Source organism: Crinia signifera, chromosome 5 (genome assembly GCF_055691185.1).
Source record: "Crinia signifera chromosome 5, ASM5569118v1, whole genome shotgun sequence".
NCBI lineage: Eukaryota > Metazoa > Chordata > Amphibia > Anura > Myobatrachidae > Crinia > Crinia signifera.
In genome coordinates, this window is record NC_139221.1 from 40,827,094 (window position 1) to 40,853,459 (window position 26,366).

The 26,366-nt window shown below is 45.5% G+C and overlaps 2 protein-coding genes across 3 annotated transcripts in view; one reads left to right on the top strand and one right to left on the bottom strand.

Moving 5' to 3' along the window:
- The first annotated feature begins 5,027 nt into the window (after positions 1–5,027).
- On the top strand, positions 5,028–7,506 carry LOC146080140 (uncharacterized). The gene is made up of 2 exons (XM_083187073.1): positions 5,028–6,182; positions 6,550–7,506. Exons 1-2 carry the CDS (start codon positions 5,603–5,605, stop codon positions 6,921–6,923), a joined length of 954 nt encoding a protein of 317 aa, XP_083043199.1. The 5' UTR covers positions 5,028–5,602; the 3' UTR covers positions 6,924–7,506.
- Positions 7,507–7,961: 455 nt separating this feature from the next.
- SLC26A7 (solute carrier family 26 member 7) overlaps positions 7,962–26,366 on the bottom strand; it is a 94,007-nt gene continuing 75,602 nt past the window's right edge. For both annotated transcript variants that reach the window (XM_083187075.1, XM_083187074.1), the window contains 8 exons: positions 25,517–25,623; positions 23,050–23,116; positions 19,048–19,173; positions 15,498–15,546; positions 14,257–14,354; positions 13,162–13,216; positions 12,988–13,088; positions 7,962–11,470 (listed from right to left, as the gene is read on the bottom strand). In XM_083187075.1, the coding sequence (XP_083043201.1) occupies positions 11,426–11,470; positions 12,988–13,088; positions 13,162–13,216; positions 14,257–14,354; positions 15,498–15,546; positions 19,048–19,173; positions 23,050–23,116; positions 25,517–25,623 (648 nt within the window). In that variant the 3' untranslated portion in view covers positions 7,962–11,425. The remainder of the gene's footprint in view (positions 11,471–12,987; positions 13,089–13,161; positions 13,217–14,256; positions 14,355–15,497; positions 15,547–19,047; positions 19,174–23,049; positions 23,117–25,516; positions 25,624–26,366) is intronic.

A 26,366-nucleotide genomic window follows, 5' to 3' on the forward strand; every position in this document is an offset into this window, starting at 1 on the left:
CCAGTTACATATCATGTCCTCAGTAGTGCTGTTACAGATGTACCCAGTAGTGCCAGCTACATATCATATCCTCATTAGTGCTGTTACAGATGTCCCCAGTAGTGCCAATACATATCATGTCCTCAGTAGTGCCAGTTACATATAATGTCCTCAGTAGTGCTGTTACAGATGTCCCCAGTAGTGCCAGTTACATATCATGTCCTCAGTAGTGCTGTTACAGATGTCCCCAGTAGTGCCAGTTACATATCATGTCCTCAGTAGTGCTGTTACAGATGTCCCCAGTAGTGATAGTTACATATCATGTCCTCAGTAGTGCCAGTTACATATCATGTCCTCAGTAGTGCTGTTACAGATGTCCCCAGTAGTGCCAGTTACATATCATGTCCTCAGTAGTGCCAGTTACATATCATGTCCTCAGTAGTGCCAGTTACATATGTCCCCAGTAGTGCCAGTTACATATCATGTCCTCAGTAGTGCCAGTTACATATCATGTCCTCAGTAGTGCTGTTGCAGATGTCCCCAGTAGTGCCAGTTACATATCATGTCCTCAGTAGTGCTGTTACAGATGTCCCCAGTAGTGCCAGTTACATATCATGTCCTCAGTAGTGCTGTTACAGATGTCCCCAGTAGTGCCAGTTACATATCATGTCCTCAGTAGTGCCAGTTACATATCATGTCCTCAGTAGTGCTGTTACAGATGTCCCCAGTAGTGCCAGTTACATATCATGTCCTCAGTAGTGCCAGTTACATATCATGTCCTCAGTAGTGCCAGTTACATATGTCCCCAGTAGTGCCAGTTACATATCATGTCCTCAGTAGTGCCAGTTACATATCATGTCCTCAGTAGTGCTGTTGCAGATGTCCCCAGTACATTTTTAGCAACAACAACAACAAAAAATTTCACTTTTTGGAATGTATGGTTTTCGTAATTATTTGGATAACAGATATTTGGATAAGGGATACTCAACCTGTACTGTAAAACCAAAAATAATATATTAATTCCTAAATACCTCTTTGAATTGTTTATCTTGGTTGTGCATGATCATTTATTACTCTACCTATTAGTGTCCCTAATTTAAGTGTATTTATGTTTTACTTAGAAACATAGAATTTGATGGAAGATGAGAACTATTCTCCCCTAAACACATGCACACACACACACTTACACACTAGCGTTAATTTGTGTCAATAGCCAATTAATCTAACTATTTTTTTTATTGTGAGAGGAAATCGGTTTACCCATTGAAAACCCATACAAGAATGGGTAGAATATAGAAACTCCACACAGTGAGGGCATGTTGGGAATTGAACTCATGACATTACTGCTCTATGTATCTGTCTATCAGGTTGGGTACATCCCAGAAGCGCCGATTTACGTTTTTGCTGGTGGGTGCTCAAGGGTGCCCCCCCAGTCCTGGATGGAGGCAGGGAGGGGGTCCTGGCAGCGTCGCTGCGGGGTCCCAGCAATGGATATGCCGTCAGCAGCAGGGTCCCTGCGGAAGATGGGAACTAGCAGGGGTATTAATACCGCTGCTAGTTCCCATCCGCTGCTGGGACCCCGCCACTGCTGACGGTATATCCGCTGCTGGGACCTGTCACGACCACCATTTCTGCCACCCATGCCTCCCACACTGAGGCGCCATGATGCTGTGAACTCTGCCTGGGCCTTGCTGGACACGCTGCCTGGAGTGTACTGCACACACTTCCTGGTTCTGAAACCTGTCGCCTTCCCTGGCTGCACTACCAATTACCTTCAGCCAATTACAGTGCAGCTCTCCTTTTAAATACTGACCAGCTGGGCCAAACAGTCAGTCAGTACAATGATGTCCTTTCCCTAGGCATCTGACTCCCACTCCTACTGAAAGCGCTGCTGCCTGTCAGCTATCTCCAGACTGAATCCACTCCTGCTCGCCTGCTGTGAAGACCATCCACCTGCAGAACCCTGCTGCCGCCTCTACGGTCCAGACAAGGTTAGTCCCCCAAAGGGGATCACCTTTTCCTCACCTGACGGTTACTTCCACTGCAACTCTCCATGGTCACAGCTACTCAGGCCTGCTGCAATACTTCCCGGATTCATCCTATCAACCTTCCAATCTTCCAATCGTCCAATCATTCAATCATCCAATCTTTCATTCAATCTTCAATTCAATCATCTCTTCAAGTAAATCCTTCAAATCAACTATTCAAGTTTACGTTTATTCTTCAAATCTACACTTCAAGTCATCTTCAGTTTTCAACCTCGTTATCCATCCACTACGAACTTTACAATAAGTTTTATATATCATTGACTCTGGTTATTTCATATCTTCAGTATTACCTTTGTGCCACAGTTCATCTTCTGTATCGCAGTATCTTTATTAAAACTGGTTTTCTTTTATCCAATTGCATCCCTCCCTTCTGTCGTCTATGCAAAGACCTTACATCAAGGCACCTAGCCTCCGTTACACTCCAGCTGGTGCTACTGCTAGCGTGACAGGACCCAGCTGCGGCGCTGCAAGGATCCCCGATAGCGAGCAGCGTGTGAGCTCCGGCCGTGGCCCGTGGGTGCTCCTCACTTTCCATGGGTGCTCGGGCCCCAGAGCACCCATGGTTTTGGCGTCTATGGTATATTCCAATGGTCAAACTCTTGAAGGATGCCCACACACACACACTCAGCCTTACCATACCCTACCTATCTTTATATATATTTAACTTATAAACTTCAGTGTATTAATATGTAAGCATGAAAAAACAAAATAATATTTTCTTTGTAAACATTAGGGTAAGGTGCACTCTAGATGCAGCTTCTAGATGCTGGACATCATGGGAGCTTAGTTAGCAATAGGTAATGGCAATGTAGTATCAATGAATCACTGCTGAACAATTCTCTAGTGTCCAGTCTCAGCAGCTGCAGCTAGAGCACCACTTACTGTAATGCTCACAAATGGGCAAAACCATGTTGCACTGCAGGCGGGGCAGATGTAAGGTGCAGAGAGAGTTAGATTTGAGTGGGCTATGTTCCAAAATAAATCTACATTGCAGTGTAAACATAAAGCTCTCTCCTAATCCAGTGGTTACCAGCCTGGGGTACAATGCAGACCAGTTGGGGGTACTTGAAAATAATATTGGTAATGGCAGAAGAAAAGGAAGAAGTCTCCAGATGGCATAAGACATCTCCCATTGCCGTGGAGATGAACCACGTTGCGTCACTTCTGAATCCGTTTGCAGCGTCATCAGCGTCTCCTTGTGCTTTTGCCTGACGAACAATCCACTGGAAGCTACCCGTGCTGGCCTAAGACATCAGTGTCCACCTGCCCCATGCTGACAAGGCTCCCCATAAAGAGTATGTATTAAGCAAGTCTCCCCGCAGAGAGTATGTATTAAGCAAATCTCCCCGCAGAGTGTATGTGCTAAGTCTCCCCGCAGAGTGTATGTGCTAAGTCTCCCCGCAGAGTGTATGAGCAAGGTCTCCTCGCAGATTGTGTGATAAGCAAGTCTCCCCGCAGAGAGTATGTGCTAAGTCTCCCCGCAGAGAGTATGTGCTAAGTCTCCCCACAGAGAGTAGGTGCTAAGTCTCCCCGCAGAGTGTGTGATAAGCAAGTCTCCCCGCAGAGTGTGTGATAAGCAAGTCTCCCTGCAGTCTCCAAGTCTCCCTGCAGAGAGTATGTGCTAAGTCTCCCTGCAGAGAGTATGTGCTAAGTCTCCCCGCAGAGTGTGTGATAAGCAAGTCTCCCCGCAGAGAGTATGTGCTAAGCAAGTCTCCCCGCAGAGAGTATGTGCTAAGTCTCCCCGCAGAGAGTATGTGCTAAGTCTCCCCACAGAGAGTATGTGCTAAGTCTCCTCACAGAAAGTAGGTGCTAAGTCTCCCCGCAGAGTGTGTGATAAGCAAGTCTCCCCACAGAGAGTATGTGCTAAGTCTCCCCACAGAGAGTAGGTGCTAAGTCTCCCCGCAGAGAGTAGGTGCTAAGTCTCCCCGCAGAGTGTGTGATAAGCAAGTCTCCCCGCAGAGTATGTGCTAAGCAAGTCTCCCCGCAGAGAGTATGTGCTAAGCAAGTCTCCCCGCAGAGTGTATGTGCTAAGCCAGTCTCCCCGCTGAGTGTATGTGCTAAGCCAGTCTCCCCGCAGAGTGTATGTGCTAAGTCTCCCTGCAGCGTGTATGTGCTAAGTCTTCCCGCAGAGAGTATGTGCTAAGCAAGTCTCCCCACAGAGAGTATGTGCTAAGCAAGTCTCCCCGCAGAGAGTATGTGCTAAGCAAGTCTCCCCGCAGAGAGTATGTGCTAAGCAAGTCTCCCCGCAGAGAGTATGTGCTAAGCAAGTCTCCCCGCAGAGAGTATGTGCTAAGTAAATCTCCCCGCAGAGAGTATGTGCTAAGTAAGTCTCCCCGCAAAGAGTATGTGCTAAGTAAGTCTCCCCGCAGAGAGTATGTGCTAAGTAAGTCTCCCCGCAGAGAGTATGTGCTAAGTCTCCCCACAGAGAGTATGTGCTAAGTCTCCTCACAGAGAGTAGGTGCTAAGTCTCCCCGCAGAGTGTGTGATAAGCAAGTCTCCCCACAGAGAGTAGGTGCTATGTCTCCCCACAGAGAGTAGGTGCTAAGTCTCCCCGCAGAGAGTAGGTGCTAAGTCTCCCCGCAGAGTGTGTGATAAGCAAGTCTCCCCGCAGAGAGTATGTGCTAAGCAAGTCTCCCCGCAGAGAGTATGTGCTAAGCAAGTCTCCCCGCAGAGTGTATGTGCTAAGCCAGTCTCCCCGCTGAGTGTATGTGCTAAGCCAGTCTCCCCGCAGAGTGTATGTGCTAAGTCTCCCTGCAGCGTGTATGTGCTAAGTCTTCCCGCAGAGTATGTGCTAAGCAAGTCTCCCCACAGAGAGTATGTGCTAAGCAAGTCTCCCCGCAGAGAGTATGTGCTAAGCAAGTCTCCCCGCAGAGAGTATGTGCTAAGCAAGTCTCCCCGCAGAGAGTATGTGCTAAGTAAATCTCCCCGCAGAGAGTATGTGCTAAGTAAATCTCCCCGCAGAGAGTATGTGCTAAGTAATACCCCTTTTCCACTAGCAAATTCTACCCGGGTTTTTGCTCGAGGACGCGCACCGACACGGGTTTTTTGTCAGTGTGAACGTGTCCTTTACACAAAACACGGGTAGAGAGACCAGGGAATTCTACCCTGGTATCTACCAGGGTAAAACACGGCAATGACACGGGTCTGTGCGCAGTGTAAATGCACATTACCCGTGTTTTAGATCCGGGTAACACGCTGAGGCCGGTAATTGGTTCTTCAGGGGCACCAGAAGATGATGTCATCTGCTGGAGACGCGCCGGAAGACGCTGGGAGACGCTGACCACGAGGAGGCTTCCCAGCAGCAGCTCCTCCGGCGCTGGCCACAAGCAGCCATCGCAGCACATTGCCTACGCTGGGCACAAGCAGCCATCGCAGCACATTGGCCACGCTGGGCACAAGCAGCCATCGCAGCACATTGGCCACGCTGGGCACAAGTAGCCATTGCAGCACATTGCCTCCTACCTACGCTGGGCACAAGCAGCCATCACAGCCACAATCCCTGCGACGCTGGGCCCAAGCAGCCATCACAGCATTACCTACAACGCTGGGCACAGCAGGTATTTGGACAGCAAACCATGTCTAGCCATAGTTGGACAGACAGTGAGATAAGAGAGCTGCTTAATATTAGGGGAGAGGAAGAAATAAGAAGACAGATGACGGGTACAGTAAAGGATACCTTTGTCTACAAGAACATATCCCTTATACTGGCCGACAGAGGCATAAAAAAAACACAGCAGCAAGTGGTGAACAAATTAAAGGCACTACGAAAGCAATTTATGAAAACACACGACCATAATCGTAAGAAAAGTGGCGTAGGACGTATTGATTGGCCATATTATGAGCTATGCTACAGTGTCTTTGGCAAAAGTGCCCTAACTAATCCCATCGCACTATCATCATCCAGCTGTGCCAATAGTCAGATGTCAGTAGAGGAGGACCATGCCGAAACACAGCACAGCCTCCCCAGCTCACAATGTGGACCATCATCCCCACTGCTCGTATCAGACTGCAGTTTGGAAGAGTCAAGCATGAAGGATGATTCCGTCAGCGCTGTCATAAATGAGGAGGTAGAGGCTTCTCAGCCGGAGACTTCACAGGCACCCAAGTCGACGGAGATTTCCCAGGCACCCAAGCCCACAACTTTGCGCTCCAATAGTAAGTATTAAATTTGCACAGAGACAAGCACATACACAAACATTATGTAGTGGTGTCAAAACTATCATACTTCAAGCTCCTTTGGTACTACACATCCTAGCATGCTGTGTCATAGTTGCTGCAGTAGTCCATACGTAAGACCAAAACTTATGTTAACACATGGTGGGATATGTGGATACTTGAATGGCAACCTCGAACAATATTACACCGCAATACCTTTAAACTATCTTTGAAAAAGGATTGAAAACATAATGGGCAATGGATAGGTAGTGTGTATGTGCCGGAAGGCCGCAAACATGTGTTGGATAAACTATGCAAAGTTTATATATCATCAGTGTGTAACAAATCATTTTTTATCCCTACACAGTCTATAACGTTCCCAAAAGGAAGCCGAAACCAAACAGAACAGAACAATCTGTGAGAGCAATGACAACGATTATTCTGGAACATCTACGTGAGGCGGATAGCGATTTGAATGCTCATGAAGATGCAAGAATTGCCCGTTTTTTAGCATCTGAAAAAGAAATGCATGATTCTTTTATGTCACAAATAGCGGATATGCATGAGAGGCAGATGACATTGTTTGAGCGTATGTTTAGCCGTATCCCTCCCAATACCCAAGCACCACAAAAAGACCACACACAAGTGGCATATGGCCAGTACAACTATGACCATGCTCAGTATCCTAACACATCAACCCCACAACCCGAACAATATCGGGTTTATAGGCAATTGAGTTAGGCCTGTTGTTGCTACAGCAATGTTTGTATGTATCTTTTCAGGTTGTTAGGTTTCTGCACAATGTAGGTTGAGAAGCCAAAGTTGGGCCAGTTGGTACACATTTTTTATATATAATTATTTATATACATAGAAGGGCAAGTAAAGGTCGCAGTACTAGGGTGCTCTTTTTTTTTTTTTTTTAAATATATAGTATATCTAGATATACATTTTCCTACCTCAAGGATGTACGTTCTTAGGCCTGAAATAATTAGGTCCACGTGATAACTATAGAATGGCCATAGCAGAGGGGAAGATGTATGGATCAGTGATAGTGCTTTAGGCCCTCCTATCAGCTCCAAACTGTTAAGTGTATGAAGGGTTTCTGAAGGGACAGTTTGGAGCTGATAGGATTGCCAATTTATGACTTCTTTCACCCCCCCCCATCACTGCGTCATACATCTTCCTCCCTCTTGTGTTCTCTTTGCACTTATATTTTTGCACTCATAAATGTTTACCAAGCCATTTTGTACCTGCAAGTAAAGGTCGCAGTACTAGGGTGCTCATTTTTTTTTTGTTTTAAATATATAGTATATCTAGATATACATTTTCCTTACTTACTTAGCTCATACTCTCTGCGGGGAGACTTGCTTAAGTAAGTCTCCCCACAGAGAGTATGAGCTTAGTCTCCCCACAGAGTGTATGCTTAGTCTTCCCTCAGAGTGTGTGATAAGCAAGTCTCCCCGGCAGAGTGTGTGATAAACAAGTCTCCCCTCAGAGTGTGTGATAAGCAAGTCTCCCCGGCAGAGTGTGTGATAAGCAAGTCTCCCCTCAGAGTGTGTGATAAGCAAGTCTTCCCTCAGAGTGTGTGATAAGCAAGTCTCCCCGGCAGAGTGTGTGATAAGCAAGTCTCCCCTCAGAGTGTGTGATAAGCAAGTCTCCCCTCAGAGTGTGTGATAAGCAAGTCTCCCCGGCAGAGTGTGTGATAAGCAAGTCTCCCGGCAGAGTGTGTGAGCTAAATCTCCCCGTAGAAAGTTTGCGCTAAGTAAAATGACAACATCATTATTTTGAAAAACTTTATTTACATGAAATAAAAAATAAGCTGTTAAGTAAGTGCTGTGCCCCTCTGGCCTCCAACAACAGCAAAGGAGATCTGCAGCTTGCAGTGAGGATTTATCCATGATGTGATTGACAGTCAGGGACCGTATAGAGGAAGTAACGGGAAGTGCAGACATTTTGTGACATTTTTCGGGGCATGTCTTAGTCTACATCTAAGGTCTCCTATGCAATAAATATAGTATGTAAAGCGACTCAGTTCCCGTGGCCATTCTTCGTGACCACAGAGTAAAGGGGCATACACACGTAGAGATCTGTGCTAAGCAATTTTGCTGAACTATTTTGCTAAGCAATTTTGCTGGTGTCAAGATCTCCCATGGGGAGCACATACACATGCAGAGATTTGTGCTAAGCGATTTTTCTAAGCAATTTTGCTTAAGCAAAAAAAGTCAGGGTAATGGTTCAGAATGGGAGATTGTGATCAGTATCTCTCATTCTGCACACACAGAGAGATTTGCAGTCATTTGCTAAGCAATTTGACTAGATTTTGACTGCATGCACTGACTTAGTTAGCAAGAGATATTTAATCTCTCGGAGCATACACACGGAAAGATCTGTGCTTACTTTCTAAGCAATCTAGTCAGATTGCTTAGAAAATAGCAAAAATTTGCTCCGTGTGTACACCCCTTTACTGAGATGTTTAACTTCTGGAAGGTCCTGAGATCTGCGACCACTGCAAGTTCTGGAGATCTGCAAGGCCGCTGAGATGCTGAGATCTGCGAGGGTGCTGGCGGGTATTTCAATACATTTCCAGATGGCAGCATTGGCATATTCTTGCACATCGATGCATGTGGGATGTCAGCTGCCAATGTTTTAACGTTTGGTGCATGTGCACGGTTGAAAAAATAATAATAATTTGGGGGTAGGGGTGTAAGCGCAATTATATTTGCGAATAGGAACCACAAGCATGCTAATTTACACCATTAACCCTTTAAGTGCCAACGTTGACACTTAAAAAGTTCAAAATGAATAAACGCATTTCACAATGCACCCCCATTTCGTGGTTCTTGGAACCACCCTAGCCAGTCAATTTGTGTATGGATTAGCACTTGAGATAATGAAATAATAATAACATATTACATCTTCAGCGTTTCAACACATCATCTTAGATTAACTAATATATATATATATATATATATATATATATATATATATATATATATATATATGCGCTATACATAAAATAGCTATGTGTATATAATTCAGCAGATTTAGAGGCAATTAGCATAACAAATCAATAGTCATATAAACAAATGTCTGCGTCAAACAAGGCAAGGCACAGATGAGGTAGGTGGTTAGTAGACCCAAGTCCTAATGTTGGCAGGACCTTGCCAATAAGAGCTTACATTCTAGAGGGGAGATGGTGAAGAGAGACAGTACGATAAAATGGATCAGTGTAACCTGAGGTAGGGACGTCTGCTGTATGCTTGTGTGACAGCATCGGATCACTTGTGGCACCATCTCTCGGCTGATCGACCCTTGAGGTCACACAAGTCGGCTGTCCAACAATTCCAGGAAATCTCTGTCAGAAGGTGGAGGACCTCGTCCAGAGGTCGGGTATGAAGTTAAGGATTGTGGATCATCCGATTGTCTAAGTGGATAGGCAATTAGTTGACCCCATGTGGTCAAGCAAATGGCCAACCGGGTCAAAAGGTCAACAAGTAGAAAAGGTCATCATAAACATGGCCGACACAGAAAAGGACATCACAAGTTTTTAGGGTGTAATATTCTAGATCGTCTTGCTCCACTGCCGATGTGCTCGGCCCTGGTTATTCTTCCCAATAGCGGTCGACGTGGATGGTAAATGAAGCAATAGTTGGAAAAAAAAAACTTATATTAAAAAAGTGTCAACCACTGTCATATTGACCCTTTGAAACTGTCCACTTTTTGAAAGTTTTGACATTAGACCAGGCATGTCCAAAGTCAGGCCGGGGGCCAAATGCGGCCCGTGTTGTCATTTCAAGTGGCCCGCAGCCTCCAGCTGGAAGCGGACAGAGCATCAGATGTGGTAAGCACAGCACAGAACACTAAAGGTGGGGCCCCGGCGAGCACACCTTTACCTTGCTGTCTGCTGCAGTGAGGAGGTGCCGGCCGCCACAGTCAGATGTGTTTGGCGTCCTACCCCTGCTGCTGCAATTGTAGATCACCCTACTCCACAATCACAGTGACAGCAGTGTTTGGGGAGGGGAGCAGCAAGGAGGAAGCTTGCTCCCATAACATGCAGAGCGGAGGAGGGCAGCAGCGGGAGCCCAAGCATCTCCTGCCCTTGCAGTGCCTGCTTTGCCTCTCCTGCCTCTGGCTCACACAAGGGGCTGGGGAGCATACAGAGAAGGGAGGGGGCAGAGTTGGGGACATACAGTAAAGGAGGGTCAGGCTGTGGGACATACAGTGAATGGAGGCAGTGATGGCCATTCAGAGAAGGGGGAGCACGGGCAGGCTGGGGGACATACAGTGAATGGGGGCAGAATGGGGTACATAGTGAATGGAGGTCATACAGTGAATGGGAGTCATACAGTGAAGGAGGGTCAGGCTTGGGGACATACAATGAATGAAGGCACTGATGGACATTAAGAGAAGGGGGGCAGGCTGGGGGACAGAGTGAATGGGTGCAGAGTGGGGAACAGATAGTGAATGGGGGACATACATTGAAGGAGGGGCAGGCTGGGGGACATACAGTGAATGGGGGGCAGGCTGGGGGAAATACAGTGAAGGGGCAGGCTGGGGGACATAGATTGAATGGGGGCAGAGTGGGGGGCCATTCTGATGTGATTAATGATTCAAAAAATGTCAGGCTGAATGGTCGGCCCCCACACATTTACACTTCACCAAATCTGGCCCTCGTTGCAAAAAGTTTGGACACCCCTGCATTAGACCCACCTGACCTTTAACCGGTCTACTTTTTGACCATGTTGACCATATGGGGTCGATCTATTGACTGTGTTACTAGATACTGTCTATCCAGTGTTTGGAAACCTAACGACCTAAGGCAAGAGGAACGTGTTCCCGGTTCATATATCAGTTCAGGTCTGGCAAAGCAGTCAGTTAAGGCTGAGGGGGCACAGATGCTCCGATCTCGGAGGCATAGGCCAAGCTGGTGCAGAGGACCACATGGCAGCGAGGCCCGGATAAAGCAGAGGTGGAGTGTAAGCACACAACATGTCCCAGGTATGAGGTTCCATTCCAGCAGATGAAGAGCTTAGAACAGGTTCAATACCCGGAACTAAACCAGAGAAGTGGCAACCACTGTTTTTGAGGTAGATTATAATAAAGCTGCAGGACTGAGGATTCTGCCAGCAGGGTGAGGGTGCTGAGGACCCAGGTGTGCCACATCGGAAGTGCGGGGAATCCAGACTCAGCACTATATCAATTTAATCCCGGCTGAATTTGCAGAACTAAAGCACTGCATGGTTCTATGCTTCAGATGAGTCCAGTACCTCCATACTTGATCCAGTGCACTAAATAAGTAAACACAGACGGTATCTTAGTAAGTCTCACAGATAAATAAATATGCAGCATAGAATTGCAATTCTTGTACGGACTTTCACATAAATCGTCATTAGTTTATGTCCGACATTTAGGGCTGGCTCACTCTCAGGTGCTGTTGTTAGGGACTGAATGAGTTGCATAGATCTTATACAGCACTGTTTTTCAACCACTGTGCCATGGCACACTAGTGCGCCTTGAGCTGTTCTCAAGTGTGCCCCCAGATCTAGAGATGCCCAATCCAGTTTACAGCCACCACCAGTTCAACTGTTATTTACTGGTCTCTTCTGTTCAAGTAAAGGGCCAATGTATTTTATTTTTGTTACCTGTGGGGACCAGTGTGATTTTTTTTTATATGGGGCCCAATAGGTTTGTTTGTTTTTCCTGTGCGGGCCAATGTGTTTTGCCCTGTGGTGATCTCATGGTGTGCCTTGGCAATTTTAAAATCTTATTTAGTGTGCTGCAAGGTAAAAAGGTTGAAAACGCCTGTTATACAGCATCGGATACTGATTGGCCGGATCTCTCTCTTTCCATGACAGGTGTTCCTGGGAGTGAACTAGGTGATGATCACTCACAATCACCCTGACTTGTGGGCGTGTCAAGGGTGTGTATCTGTGTTATACTGAGCCATGAGTAAGGGGAAGGGAAGTCTGTATGAGACAGAGTTCTTGCCCCTAGCTTGGGGCTGATGCATGTGCAGATACCAGTAATCCCGGCTGCGGCAGTCTTTGTAAAACCGGCAGCAGCAGTGGTTTCCGCTTGCAGGCACACAACTCCCACATCAGCTGAACGGATTCATGCATTAGCGTAAGGCAGTAAACCAGGCTCTGCCACTACAGCCTCTGTGCGTGTGACTCAGAATCAGCACCTAATGCTCTACTCTACCAGACAATCCAGAGGTAGAAGCCTCTGCAGGCTGTATGTAAGCCTGGAGTGGGTATTGGCGGATTGGCTACCATTAGACAGCCTGGTAAGCACTAATCTGGTGCAGTATGGCATTCATAGGTAACCCTCTGCCTGTTGGCCAGAATAGTCTGTGGATGCCCTGCTATCATGCCACCCCTTTAAAAAATGATCCCATTGCTTAGTAGTCAGGCCCAGTGGTAGGATGTTACTATGCTGTACAGCAGTGACTTACACGGATCATGTCTAATGTTTATTAAACAATATTGTTTGGACAGACTCCTACCATGGATTTGATACCACGGGATCACTACATTGCCGATTTTGAGGTTCCCCCGTGGAATCAGCAATGTAGTAACCTCATTAAATGGTAGCTCATCAAGCGTACCTGAAATGACCCCATACCTGTCAGTAAGAGCGACTGACAGCATGCTGGAAATTTGCAATGGAAATAAAGACAGCAATAAATACCTGTAGAACATGCGTCAGAAGAGAAAAGCTACTGCAGCAATACAATGCAGGCAAACATTTGTGTGATGACACAATAATCCAGTGACACATGTGGACGCAGGGGACACAGCCTCACCTTTGTCATCTTCATGGCATCAAGTGCAGATTTGACATCAGAGAAGAAATGCTGATGCTTTGTGCCAGGGTCACAGTAACAAAGGGCTTTTATTAGAGATGCTGCAACAGACAATAATAACATTACAGGAGAACAATGACCCCTCTCTTCCAGTATGTATTGGGCTGTACGTACCACTGCAGCCTGAGAATAGCACATCACTTCCATGTTCTCGTAGGTCCAAGACAATCTGCAAAACACATATAACAGCATAAGGGGGCACATGGACCGGAAGAGGAGGCTCCCATGTGTGCGCGGGAGATAACACACAATGGGCCTGATTCTGGTTCACTCGCAAATGCAAATTCACTCTCTAATGGACAAAACTATGTGCACTGCAGGTGGGGCAGGCGTAACATGTGCAGAGAGACTTTTCTTAATCTGATTAATCTGGTTTTCTTAATCTGATGGGAATCGTGGTTTGACTAATTAACAGCACCTGTGGTTTCATGTTATATGTTTGTTCAGAACAGAGGGTCAGGGTTCCCAGTGCCTTTTAGTGGCTGGTAAATAGGCTGGGGAATGTGGGCATCACGCTAGGGAACTTTTGATTGAGCCTGCATTGTGACTTGTGAATTCCCAAGCTATTGGAATGCTGTCTACCTGCTGCAAGTAAAGAACCAGACTTTATTTTATCCAGTGTACGTGATTCCTTGTCTCAGTACCCCTGTGTTTCCTGTGTTTGGGATGCAGTCAAAATCCGACAAGGTCAAAATACAGACATTTAAAATCCTGACAAGGTCAAAATCCCGACATATAGAATGCAGACAGGTAAAAAAAAAGTCTACATGACATTTGGTCGACATGGGTTTTTTCACAGTTTTTTGACCCGACATGTCCTGACAGGCGGTATTTCATGCCCTTCCATCCACTAGGGCGTGGTGGGAGAATAAAATAGTGTGCTGAGCGCAGCGAGGCACCGTGCCTGAAGCATTGCGAGGGATGCGAGCTATGCGAGGGGCTGCGGTTGACTTCCAACTGTGTCCATGTCTACATTCTATATGTCGGTATTTTGACCTTGTCGGGATTTTAAACGTCAGTATTTTGACCATGTCAGGATTTTGACCTTGTTGGGATTTTGACCGTCAGTCAATAGCTTTCGGTATTTTGACTGTTGGGATTTTGACCATCGGTATTTCATACCGAATCCCTGTGTTTTATTAATAAATAAACTCTATGCTAACAGTAACAACTGGCTCACCACGTGTAGTAAATAACTGACGCTACTACCTGAGTAAGTGTATTCACTCCAGTAAAGTCAAAAAATGTGATCCCACTGCAGTTTAAGATCAAAGTCATTCTGTCACTTTTCGGAGCACGGGACAATCCTGTGGAAGAACGAACAATTGAGGTTTGAAGTACGATTTGTATTAGTAATCCAAATAATACACATCAACTCATACAATTATAAAAATAATGGGATACAGTCACAAGTTCGACCCTATGAAGGTCAACATACAGTAAGTCAACCACTAAATGTCGACACCTGAAATAGGTCGATTTGGCTAAGGTAATCAGGGATGGAAAGTCGTCCTAAGCATTAGGTCGATAATGGGAAGGTCAACAGTCAAAAGATCGACATGATTTTCTCAGTTTTTTTTTTTTTTGCCGACAGGCTGAATTTCATACCCCACCCTCTACTATGGCGTGGTGGGAGAATATAATAGTGTGCCCGACGCAAGGCGAGCGGACGCGCTACATTTAGACGGTGTCCATGTCCACTATGTTGACATTCGGTACAAAAAAAAAACAATAAAAAATTCATGTCAACTTTTTGACTGTAAACCTAATGTTTGTGTCAACCTTCCGGCCATGTCGACCTATTTTGGTGTTGACCTAAGCCTTGTCGACCTTAAGTGGTCAACCGTCATTGAGTTGACCCTACTACCCATTCCCAAAAATAATATATTTCCATTCTATTCCTGGAATTAAGCTGCCAGTACTCGGATGTGGCCAGCTGGATCGTGCATGTTGGACAATAGGGAGGTGATAGTCCGGGCTGGTTGTGTGGGAGTGTGTACAGTGGTAAGATATGACACAATATAAGTGTTAATACAAATATGATTATGATGAGATACAATGCGCTACACTATGACGAGACACCTCAACACTCCCACACAGCCAGCGCAGATTATCACCTCCTCATTGTGTATATTATTACTGAGGGTGAGACCTTTCTGTTCTGTCACATAGGAGTTACAGCGAGAGCTAAGTCCACGGGCGACGGATCGCGCATGTTATCTAGGGCTGTAGTCAGCGTGTCAACACCAGTGTGAATGTCAATATATGAAAATAGGGTTAGGCTGCAATTAAGGTTACCGTTGGTGTTGGACTACAATAAAAGTGTCAGTATTACGATTATCAACATCCTGAATGACAAATTTGTTGATGATTTTATTGTACAATTTAACTTTCATTTTTATTCTTTTCTGAATTTTTATTATAAAAACAAAAAAAAACCATCTACTTACCACCATTGTCTCCAGTGGACATCGGTATCAGCAAAGCTCCTGTATTATGCTAAAAATACAGATTACATCAGTAATTTTTCCATGCCATAGATATACAGTATATGTGAGTATGTATGAACGACTGTTACAAATGAATATACAATTTAAATATAAATGCATGTACAGTATAAGTTGTATCATTAAATGACTTTAAGATATAATTCCATGCAATCTACTTTATTTAAGGGAGTTGTCCAGCTTTAGATAAGTTTATGTTACACATGTACATGCTCACTTGCAATAGAAAGATAGGTTCACTTGCAAAAATACCAAGGTGCCCATGGTTGTGTTGCTCAGTGCATGGCTTTGCATGCCACTAGGGTGGCATCTCCATAGGCTTTGCATGACACTATGGTGACATCTACTGTACATGAGCTTTGCATGCCACTATGGTGGCATCTACATGAGCTTTGTATGACACTATGGTGGCATCTACAAGAGCTTTGCATGCCCCTAAGATGGCATCTACATGGGCTTTGTATGACACTATGGTGGCATCTACATGGGCTTTGTATGACACTATGGTGGCATCTACACGGGCTTTGTATAACACTATGGTGGCATCTACATGAGCTTTGCATGACACTATGGTGGCATCTACATGAGCTTTGCATGACACTATGGTGGCATCTACATGAGCTTTGCATGACACTATGGTGGCATCTACATGGGCTTTGCATGCCACAAAGCCCATGTAGATGCCACCATAGTGTCATGCAAAGCTCATGTAGATGCCACCATAGTGTCATGCAAAGCTCATGTAGATGCCACATGGGCTTTGCATGCCACTATGGTGGCATCTACATGGGCTTTGCATGCCACTATGGTAATATCTACATGGGCTTTGTATGACACTATGGTGGCATCTACATGGGCTTTGCATGCCACTATGGTGGCATCTACATGGGCTTTGTATGACACTATGGTGTTATCTACATGAGCTTTGTATGACACTATAGTGGCATCTACATGGGCTTTGCGTGCTACTATGGTGGCATCTACATGGGCTTTGCATGTCACTATGATGGCATTTACATGGGCTTTGTATGCCACTATGTTGGCATCTATATGGGCTATGGCATATTACAGTAGAATTGAACAGTGTTTTAGACTACTGAGGAGCCAAAACTTCCCATCCACTGATTCCGTATTCCTCATTATCCTGCTCATCACAACTGAGGGAGGCAGAGAAGAGCCTCATGGCTTCCCCAGTATACAGTAGGTCTCCTATTCCTGGGAGGGTATAACTTGCACCAGTTAGGTGTTAAGGGAGTTAAGCCGTGTACACACGGCTGCAATAGGGGCTGAAATCGCTGGGAATATGGTTGCTCCTGCGACCAGCTGAGAACCTCTGCGGCACCGCCATCTCTGGTCGCTGATGAAAAGGAGACACTAAGCAATATATCTCCCCCGTGTGTACGCACCTTTAGGGACATTCAATATGGAGCACAAATTAGGCGTATATGGGGCTGCTTCTATGCAGAAACCTACTTTGGTGTTTCTTGCCACAGCTGAATCTGCTACTTTATGCTAATGCTAGTTAAAGGTCTTCCCCTAATTACAACTATGGACCTCAATGTGCAATGACTGAGTCATCCACTTTAAGCAGCATTGAGACTTCCACCAGCCCCAAGCTAGGTGCAGAATCTTCCTCAGAGTGTGGTCTCTGTAGCAGGAGTGGATATGAACTCATACACTTGCCATACATCACTCTCATACCATTACGCATCTGCATAACCAGCTCCAGGGAATGTCCAATACATTCCAGCATCGCTGACCATTGGCCATGTGAGCCACCGTTGGACGCATGCACCACGCAGCTCTTTAGAGATTTAGCATGCAGTCACAAAATATGAAAGTATACGGTCATTGTACTAATGCAATTATATGGTGTGATTACAAATAATAACAAACACACAAAAACACTTTGACAAAAAATGATTTGAAGGTGTATAGTCCTAGGCTATCCTCAGGTATTCAAAGCATCTCACTCTACAATCACAGCGGTTTACACCTTCTGGTAACCTGCCACCTGCATTCCAACATTTTTTTACAACAGGCTACGGCCAGTCAGAAATGCCCAAAAGTGGTTGTCTGAAGACAATCTGCCAGCAATCCTCAATCTGGAGAAGTCCCTGCCCCTCTGCATGCTTGTTCCCACCCCCAGTGCCTGCCATGCAGCCAATCATGGCCAGAAATTGCACATAAAGCAGCGCCAAGGCTCCCGGTGTATAACTGGGTAATAAGAAAGCTTTGATGTCACACCATTCTATGCTCTGATTATCAGTATGCCAATAGAACGCTGGATTTTTTGGGGAAGGGGGGGGTTTGCTATTTTAAAAGTATCCAAATTTATATATATATATTTTTTTTACATAAAACAGTGTATTCAAAGGATGTTTTTAACTTAATATAGCAGCTGTCGGAGAGGGGTTACAGCAGTGGAGAGAGGTGGATTACAGTAGTGGGAGGGAGGTTACAGCAGTGGGAGGGAGGTTACAGCAATGGGGAGAGTGGGTGTTACAGCAGTGGGAGGGAGGGGGGTTACAGTAGTGGGGGTAAAGGGGGGTTACAGCAGTGGGGGGGTTACAGTGGTGGAGGGGTTACAGCAGTGGGAGGGAAGGGAGTTACAGCAGTGGGGGGGGGAGATTACATCAGTGGGAGGGGGGTTTACAGCAGTAGGGGGTTACATCAGTGGTGGGGGAGGGGGTTACAGCAGTTGTGGGGGGAGGTGGTTACTGCAGTGAGGGGGGGACTTACAAGTGGGGGGGAGAGGTTACAACAGTGGGGGAAAGGGGAGGTTACAATAGTGGGAGGGAGGGGGTTACAGCAGTGGGAGGGAGGGGAGGTTACAGCGGTGGGAGGGAGGGGAGGTTACAGTAGTGGGGGGAGGGGTTACAGTGGTGGAGGGGTTACAGCAGTGGAGGGTGGGGAGGTTAGAGCAGTGGGGGGAGAGTAGGTTACAACAGTGGGGGAAAGGGGAGGTTACAGCAGTGGGAGGGAAGGGGGAGGTTACATCGGTGGGTGGGAGGGAGGGGCGGTTACTACTAAGGTTACAGCAGTGGTAGGGTACATCAGTGGTGGGAGAGGGGAGGTTACAGCAGTGGGAGGGGGGTTACAGCAGTAGGGGGGTTACATCAGTGGTGGGAGAGGGGAGGTTACATCAGTGGGGGGGGGGGGGGTTACAGCAGTAGGGGGTTACATCAGTGGTGGGAGAGGGGAGGTTACAGCAGTGGGGGGAGGTTACAGCAGTGGGGGGAGGCTACAGCAGTGGGGGGAGGCTACAGCAGTGGGGAGATTATTTTATAAGGCTAAACAAAAATAATGGTGTAGAAGTGCAAGGAATTAAAAAGCCAGTGTGACTAAGTTGTCAGTTATGTGGAGTTGTTAATAATCTGCAGCTAATCAATAGCATAACGCTATTTAATTATACCAAAGAATATTAACGATCAGTTTATTTAAAGCAACGTGACATGAGGAACAAAGCTGAGTAACGAGCTATGGAGCTCACCTTACAGGAATCCTTCCTTGATAATAATTTACGTTTAATTTCCAGGACATCCGTGTGCAGTTTCTTGGAATTGAGAAAGAACAGCGGTGTTCCAATAGCAATGACTTCCAGTTCATGGAACAATTTCTTTGTAGAAAACAAAAGTAATAGGAGTTACTTTATATAAATAAGGCACAGAAACATTCCCTGTGGCTAAAGCTGGGTACACACTATACAATATATTGTACAATATATCATAGCAGGCCGGATCGGGCATTCATGGCATCTTCCCCTCTGATGTGCTGCATGTCAAGTGGGAGGAGGAAATGAATGATGGCATGCAGTCACATGAATGCCGTAATGATACATCGCAATATCGTACACTGGATCGTGCACGCATCATGCATGCAATAAAAAAATATTAATGAAGTCGGCGGGGGAAGCCCCACTCCCAAAAGCAAGTTTGGTGTGGCCGCCTCCCCTCCAGGGATGTCCCCCCCTGCGCCATTCCCGCATCCTAGTGGGATCAACAGTCCGCTTAGGTCTGATTTAGAGTTAGGGAGGCCATCGACCATCGATGATTCATATTCATCAATGGTTTATGGCCAATGTAGAATGGTTTTGCCATCGATGAGGGAGAAACCAGATGTTTCCCTTCCTTTAATGGCACAGCATAACCGGATATTTTTTTTTATTCACACAAGGCGCCAGGACACAGAGAACATCTCCGCCCCCGACACCATGAAGCCCCACCCCCCAGGTCCTGATTAGCACATGGGCCAGTCAGTCAAAAAAAATGGATGACCATTTAAACCATCGATGGTCATCCATAACATAGTATGCTATCATCGCCAGAGTTGACTGTAATCTGTTTTCCCTACGCAGTCATATGACTCACGTACAATTCGCTGCACTGCACTTCAATTACACCCCTTTCACATTGCATAAATAACCCAGGTCAGACCCTGCTTTTGCGATCTCAAAGTGATATAGAATCTTAGAAACATAGATAAGATGGTATTATTTTGAGATATTGCTTGGAAGAAACAATAAAGGATGTAACCACTAGGGAGCACTGTTCTGCATTCTGTAGATAGTCTCACATTACCAGATACTGTAAGCAGAAGAATTAGCACTTGACATTCATTACATGCAAAAATGGCAGACAATTACGTATGTCTGCATATTGGCTTTTGTCCATTTGTTTTCTTAAAAGACAAGGAACTAAAGTTGTGACCTAAATACCATGGAAGCATGTCATACAGATAATTAATGGAAACACTTATACAAATAACTGATACAAAGAACAGATAAAGTACTTGACATAAGTGTAGGACTGAGTTCATTAGGAAAATTACATCTTACATGCTTTATACTATTAATATCTAACTAATATCCCGGCGGATGATGTCAGCGGCATTCCAACAAGAAATATTCAGGTTAGGAGCAAAGGGAATGGTAAGAGTTAGGCTGTGGGAGGGGACGGTTAGAGGTAGACTATGGGAAGGGAGGGGATGGTTAGGTTTAGTCTGTAGCAGGGGTGGGATAGGTTTAGGGTGTGGTAGGGGTTGGATAGAGTTAGGGTATGGTAGGGATTGGTTTAGTTTGTGGTAGGAGTTGGATAGGGTTAGGGTGTGGTAGGGGTTGGATAGAGTTAGGGTATGGTAGGGATTGGTTTAGTTTGTGGTAGGAGTGGGATAGGGTTAGGCTGTGGGAAGGAATTTGTATTTATTTATTTGGTACTTGTTTCCTAGCACGGCGCCCGTCGTGGGTGATTGCATACCTTAACTAAAGGTATGCGATGGATGCGACCGACGCGATTTTAGGACTATTTTTAGCCTTTTCCCCGACAATTAAGAAATCGCGTCCATTGCGTCCATCGCATGCCTTAACTTAAGGTATGCGATGCGACCGACGCGACCGATGCGATTTAACATTGAATGCATTGTATTCAATGTTAAATGCATATGTAAAATCGGGTCCATTGTATGCCATTATAATGGCATACAATGCGACCGATGCGATGGACCCGATTTTACATAGGCAACAATGTTAAATGGCCCAATGGACCCGATTTTTCATTGTATACCCACCCTGATGGGTAATTTGTATGTCAAATGCCCCACCATTGTTAACGCCACCCCACGATGAACGCCAACCCGAAGCATGGCGAGCGCAGCGAGCTCGCAAGGGGCGGCGGTACGCGTCCTCCAACCTTTTCATACCCCCACTATCCACGTCGACATGGAGTTGACTCTATATAGTGTGGCGAGCGCAGCGAGCCACCGAGCCTGAAGCGTGGCAAGGGGACTCGCAATATCTGTGAAGTAATGCGTGTCCCCTCGCGGGGCTCGCTGCACTTGCCACGCTTTAGGCTCGGTGGCTCGCTGCGCTCGCCACACTATATAAAATCAAGAAACAGTAGCGCTAGGAACAAATATACAGAAATAATATTATTGAATTAATGAAAAATATTACTGATTAACAATATGAGGAAATTAATATTTTATTTGTTATATATGTATTTATTATGTTTTTATTTACATAGAGAAATTAATATAAACTCATTTTCCTATATCTTTTATGACTGGCATTATTAATTTCCTCATATTGTTTATCAGTAATATTTTTCATTAATTCAATAATATTATTTCAATATATCTGTTCCTAGCGCTACTGTTACTGTCTTTTTTCTTGTCCTTAGGGATTGGTTATCCCGCATAGCTAGCAGCTGGAATTGATATACCCTAGGGTTCCTAGCGCTCACTGTCTGTTGTTGTCTATATAAAATCAACTCCATGCCGACGTGGATAGTGGGGGTATGAAAAGGTCGGAGGACGGGTACCGCCGCCCCTCGCGGGCTCGCTGCACTCGCCACGCTTCGGGTTGGCATTCATCGTGGGGTGGCGTTAACAATGGGGGGGCATTTGACCCATCAGGGTGGGAATACAATTAAAATTGGGGTCTGGGGGGCATTTAACATTGGGGCCAATGTAAAATCGGGTCTCGGACCATTTTACATTGGTTCCAATGTAAAAATCGCGTCGATCGCATTGCATGCGATTTGGTTGCATGCGATGCGATCGACGCGATTTTTTAACACCCGATGGATACAATTTTTAGCGCTGGCGCCGTGCTAGGAAACAAGTACCATTTATTTACAGTCTCTTATATAGCGCTGCAGATTCCGTTGCGCTTCACAATTGTAGATAGTGATAAAACAAACTGGGTAACAACAGACAGACTTGGAGGTAGGAGGGTCCTGCTGCAAGCTTACAGTCTATAGGGACAGGAATGGTTAGGGTTAGGCTATGGGAGGGAATGGTTAGGGTTAGGATGTGGGCGGGAATGTTTAGGGTTAGGCTGTGGGAGGGAATGGTTAGAATAAATGTGGCCATACACTACTGTGACTTTTCGCAGCAGTGTAAAGCCAGTCGACCCCCCTTGAGCCACCCAGGACCTTTCCAGGTGGCAGGATTGCATGCAGTCTTATTGCATGTGATATATTGCATGCTATCCCAGGATGATATGGGCTGTAGGAGGGAAGGTTAGGGTTAGGCTGTAGCAGGGGTAAGGTAGGGTTAGAGTGTGGTAGAGGTTGGATAGAGTTAGGGTGTAGTTGGGGTGAGTTAGGTTGCGGTAGAGGTTGGATAGGGTTATGGTGCGGTAGAGGTGGGTTAGGGTTACGCTGAAGTAGGGATGGGTTAGGGTTAGGATTCGGGAGGGGACAGTCACAGCTAGGCTGTGGGAGGGAAGGTTAGAGTTAGTCTGTGGGAGGGGATGGGTAAGGTTAGGCTGCAGTACGGGTGGGATAGGGTTAAGCTATGGGAGGGGGATGGTTAGGGAAAGGCAGAGGGAAGGGTGGATTAAGGATATATAGATATATATAGATATATATATACACACACACACACACACATATACACAAGAAATATTAGCATTTTCTTATGCTATTTAACACTGCAAAATTAAATTTACATAAATACAATGTAAAAAGTATTACACATATATTAAAGCGCTTACTGAATGCTCATCTTCAGTCCCCGTATTGTAGTCGTCGTGCAAATGTACCACACTCAGTGTCTTTGCCCTTGTAAACAAAGGAGACATTTGATTATTAGGGTTAGTTCCCAAGTGTAACCAGTAAAGTGCATTTCAGCATTTAATACAAGTTGAAAACTGACCCGACTAATGGCTTCCCTCATCCGTACACAGTCTTCCTTCTAACTTTATCTCCCCCAGAGTTAGACCAGCTATATAGAGGCCTATATGGCCATGCATCAATGCAGAGCCACCACTACTGTGCGGGTTTTGCTTCCTTTGACGGGTGTGGAACAGGTATATTAGGTCAACAATTTCTAGGTCAAACCAAAAAGGTCAACACTGGAAAAAGGTAAGCAAAGGGTCAACATGAGTTTTTGACATTTTTTCATTGTCAATTTCTATATCTGAGCATGTGGACCCGTTATTACGCACGCCATTCCTTACTGTTCCCGGTAAAGTATAAAAAAATTAAATAAAAACAAAATATTTAAAAAACTCATGTTGACTTATGTCAACGTAAAGACGAACGTGGTAGTAAGATGGCCTCTGTGTTTATTTGTTACAACTTGTGCCTTTCCAGGTGAAACCACAGTATGTAATCATTAGAGACAGGATTATATGCACCATAAAAAGCTTGAAATATGCATGCAAATATGCATGAAAAATACTTAAAATATGCATGAAAAGTGTTAAAATATGCTACATTAAATAATAAAAAAAGAAATTTTTAACTTATTTATTTAAAAATCAGCATAAAATTAGTTGCAAATAAACCTCAAAAATAGGCCCACAGCATCTGCAGATGTTTATTGCTGTACACAGGACTTTTTTTCTCCCTGGCTGCTACAACAGACTGCAGCGTCCTAGGATCTTCTTGCATCAACTACATGGACCCTCATCTCCAGAGCCGATGGATCAAATGTCAGCATAGCATGTGAGGGCGGCGCAGTGAAAGGCTTCCTCCCTGCGCCGCATACTCACTGTGACACGGCATTTCCTCCGCCCACGTGATGTCACAACCGTTCTCCCCACCTCCTCTGCTGCAGAAGTCTGTCTCTTGGTGTAAAGTCCCAGGCCAGGGGCAGGCAAAGGTTCAGGGGCTTCGTAATGGCATCTGCCCCGACTGACTTTTATAAACATGGATTGGCAGCCTAGAGCAGTGTCAGACATAGCGTACATCCAAGGTTCCCCACACTGCGCACATATTGCCCCAGCCTGCACACTCTACCACTACCCGACCAGCAACAGCAGGGCAAAGCAGTGCTGCGACTCGCGGGTGGAAAGGGGGCGGAGCCTAAAATATGCACCATCACTAGATTTTAGGTAAAATATGCAATAACCAGTGAGAATGGGCAAAATATGCAAATGCATATGCAAATATGCAAATGCATATAATCCTGTCTCTAGTAATCATAAAGTAGACATTCGGAATGCCGACACAGAATGTGTGCATGGTCTGAATGAAGGATATGTCAACATGTTCAAAATGGAGACCGTTACGGTGGCATTCAATTGTTATATTGCACCCGATCTCTCGTCTAAAGTGACTGGAGATCTCAGGGCGATATTCAATTGATCTATTTTTTTGCTCGTATTGGGCTCATTATGGTCAGTTTTAGACACACATCTGTGCATTTCAGCTTACCACCACCACCGGGGATAGCGAGCGGAAATGCTGGTGAAAAATACTGAATGCCGCCCTAGAAGGTGGATGTATGAAGCTGGGATTCGGCTTCAAATAGAGATTTTTACTTTGTACATGCAAACCCGCTACCCTGCAAAAGTTGGAGCAGAGTGAATTCATAGGGACTATTCTAAAGCCCAGATGCGGGCATATGCCTTGTTATGGGCGTTGAAAATGAGGTGCACTTGCACTGAATGAAATGTACTATGGGGGCGATTCAGTCCTGATCGCTCAGGTCGAATTCGCCTCCGGTCCCCATGGTGGAGTTTAACGCATGCACGAATACGCACATGTGCAAGCCCCAAGGAGCAAGCACTTTCAGCAAGTGAGACTATGGTCATGCAAGCTGCGGCAGTAGCGACGTTGGAATCGTGTTTCTCTATGCACATGATCGCATCTGAAGGCGGATACATGCCCCAAAACGCCCAGGACACCGCTGCATGTTTGCCGCCACTTCCCATTACCTCCCCCCAAGTGGTCCCTTCCTGTCAATTACTCTGTCAAAATCCTTACTACAAGACGCATTGCGAAAGACCTTGGCGCGGGCACAGCGCAGACACGGCACATGCACAGCCTACCAATAATCGCTCAGTTGCGTGAAAGTCAGGAACAGCGTCCGAATGGAAATCAGACCCTGAACGCAGCTGGCCTGCATAATAATTTGCAAGTACAATCATTTGCTGAAAATGCAGCTCATTCCCAGTAATGACCAACAGACAAAATACAGAGATAGCTCAGATAGATACATAAGAAGCAAATGACCTGGTTAATCGGATCACTCCCACTGCTATGCTAAACAGGACACCGAACAACAGCCCAATATTCGCCGCAAAGCAGATTGTAAAGACGTACGTGCTGATCCATATTACCTAGGGGTATAGAAAGAGAAAACATTTTGGTTTAATAGAAGTGCTGAAGCAGATAGATTGGGTCGGGGTGGAGGTGGGGGCCCAAATTATATTTTTGCACCTGTTCTCACCACCCACAAGTTCCACCAAAGGATGGATGGGTCAGAAACTTAAATAGACAATGGGGTAAAGTTACTCAAGTCTAATTTAATTTGTGATTTTGCCCATAGCAACCAATTGAATTCTGTCTATCATTCTCTGTTGCATCCTAGAAAATGAAAAATGGTTGCTATGGACAACATAACATTTTTTTTTTTTTTTTAAAGATTTAGTAAATATACCCCAATGACTATTATATGTATATGTAAAGCCAACGTTTCAGGACTTGCAGGTCTTTTTTTATCAAGGTAACATACAAGTCTACAGTCTAGCCCAGGGATGGGGAACCTTTGGCCCGCTAGCTGTTGTTAAACTACACATCCCAGAATGCCCTGCTACAGTTTTGCTAATTGGCCATGCTAACTGTTGCAGGGCATGCTGGGATGTGTAGTTCAACAACAGCTGGAGGGCCGAAGGTTCCCCATCCTTGGTCTAACCTGTTAAAGGTCACCATCACCATATAAAGATAGTGATTTCCAGCTCCCCCTACTTGGGTTCCCACCAGCGTCCAACCATGATGACGCACAAACATCCTGTACCTGGCTGGTTACCATGAAGCCCAGTAACTTCAAACGAAGTTACATTTGTGTCTAATGGTGTGTACA

Bases quoted from the DNA above. Each gene is read 5' to 3' on its own strand.
- LOC146080140 (XM_083187073.1), top strand. From the start codon at position 5,603: ATGTCTAGCCATAGTTGGACAGACAGTGAGATAAGAGAGCTGCTTAAT. The intron at 6,183-6,549 runs GTAAGTATTAAA...ATCCCTACACAG, and splicing joins CACAACTTTGCGCTCCAATA to TCTATAACGTTCCCAAAAGG.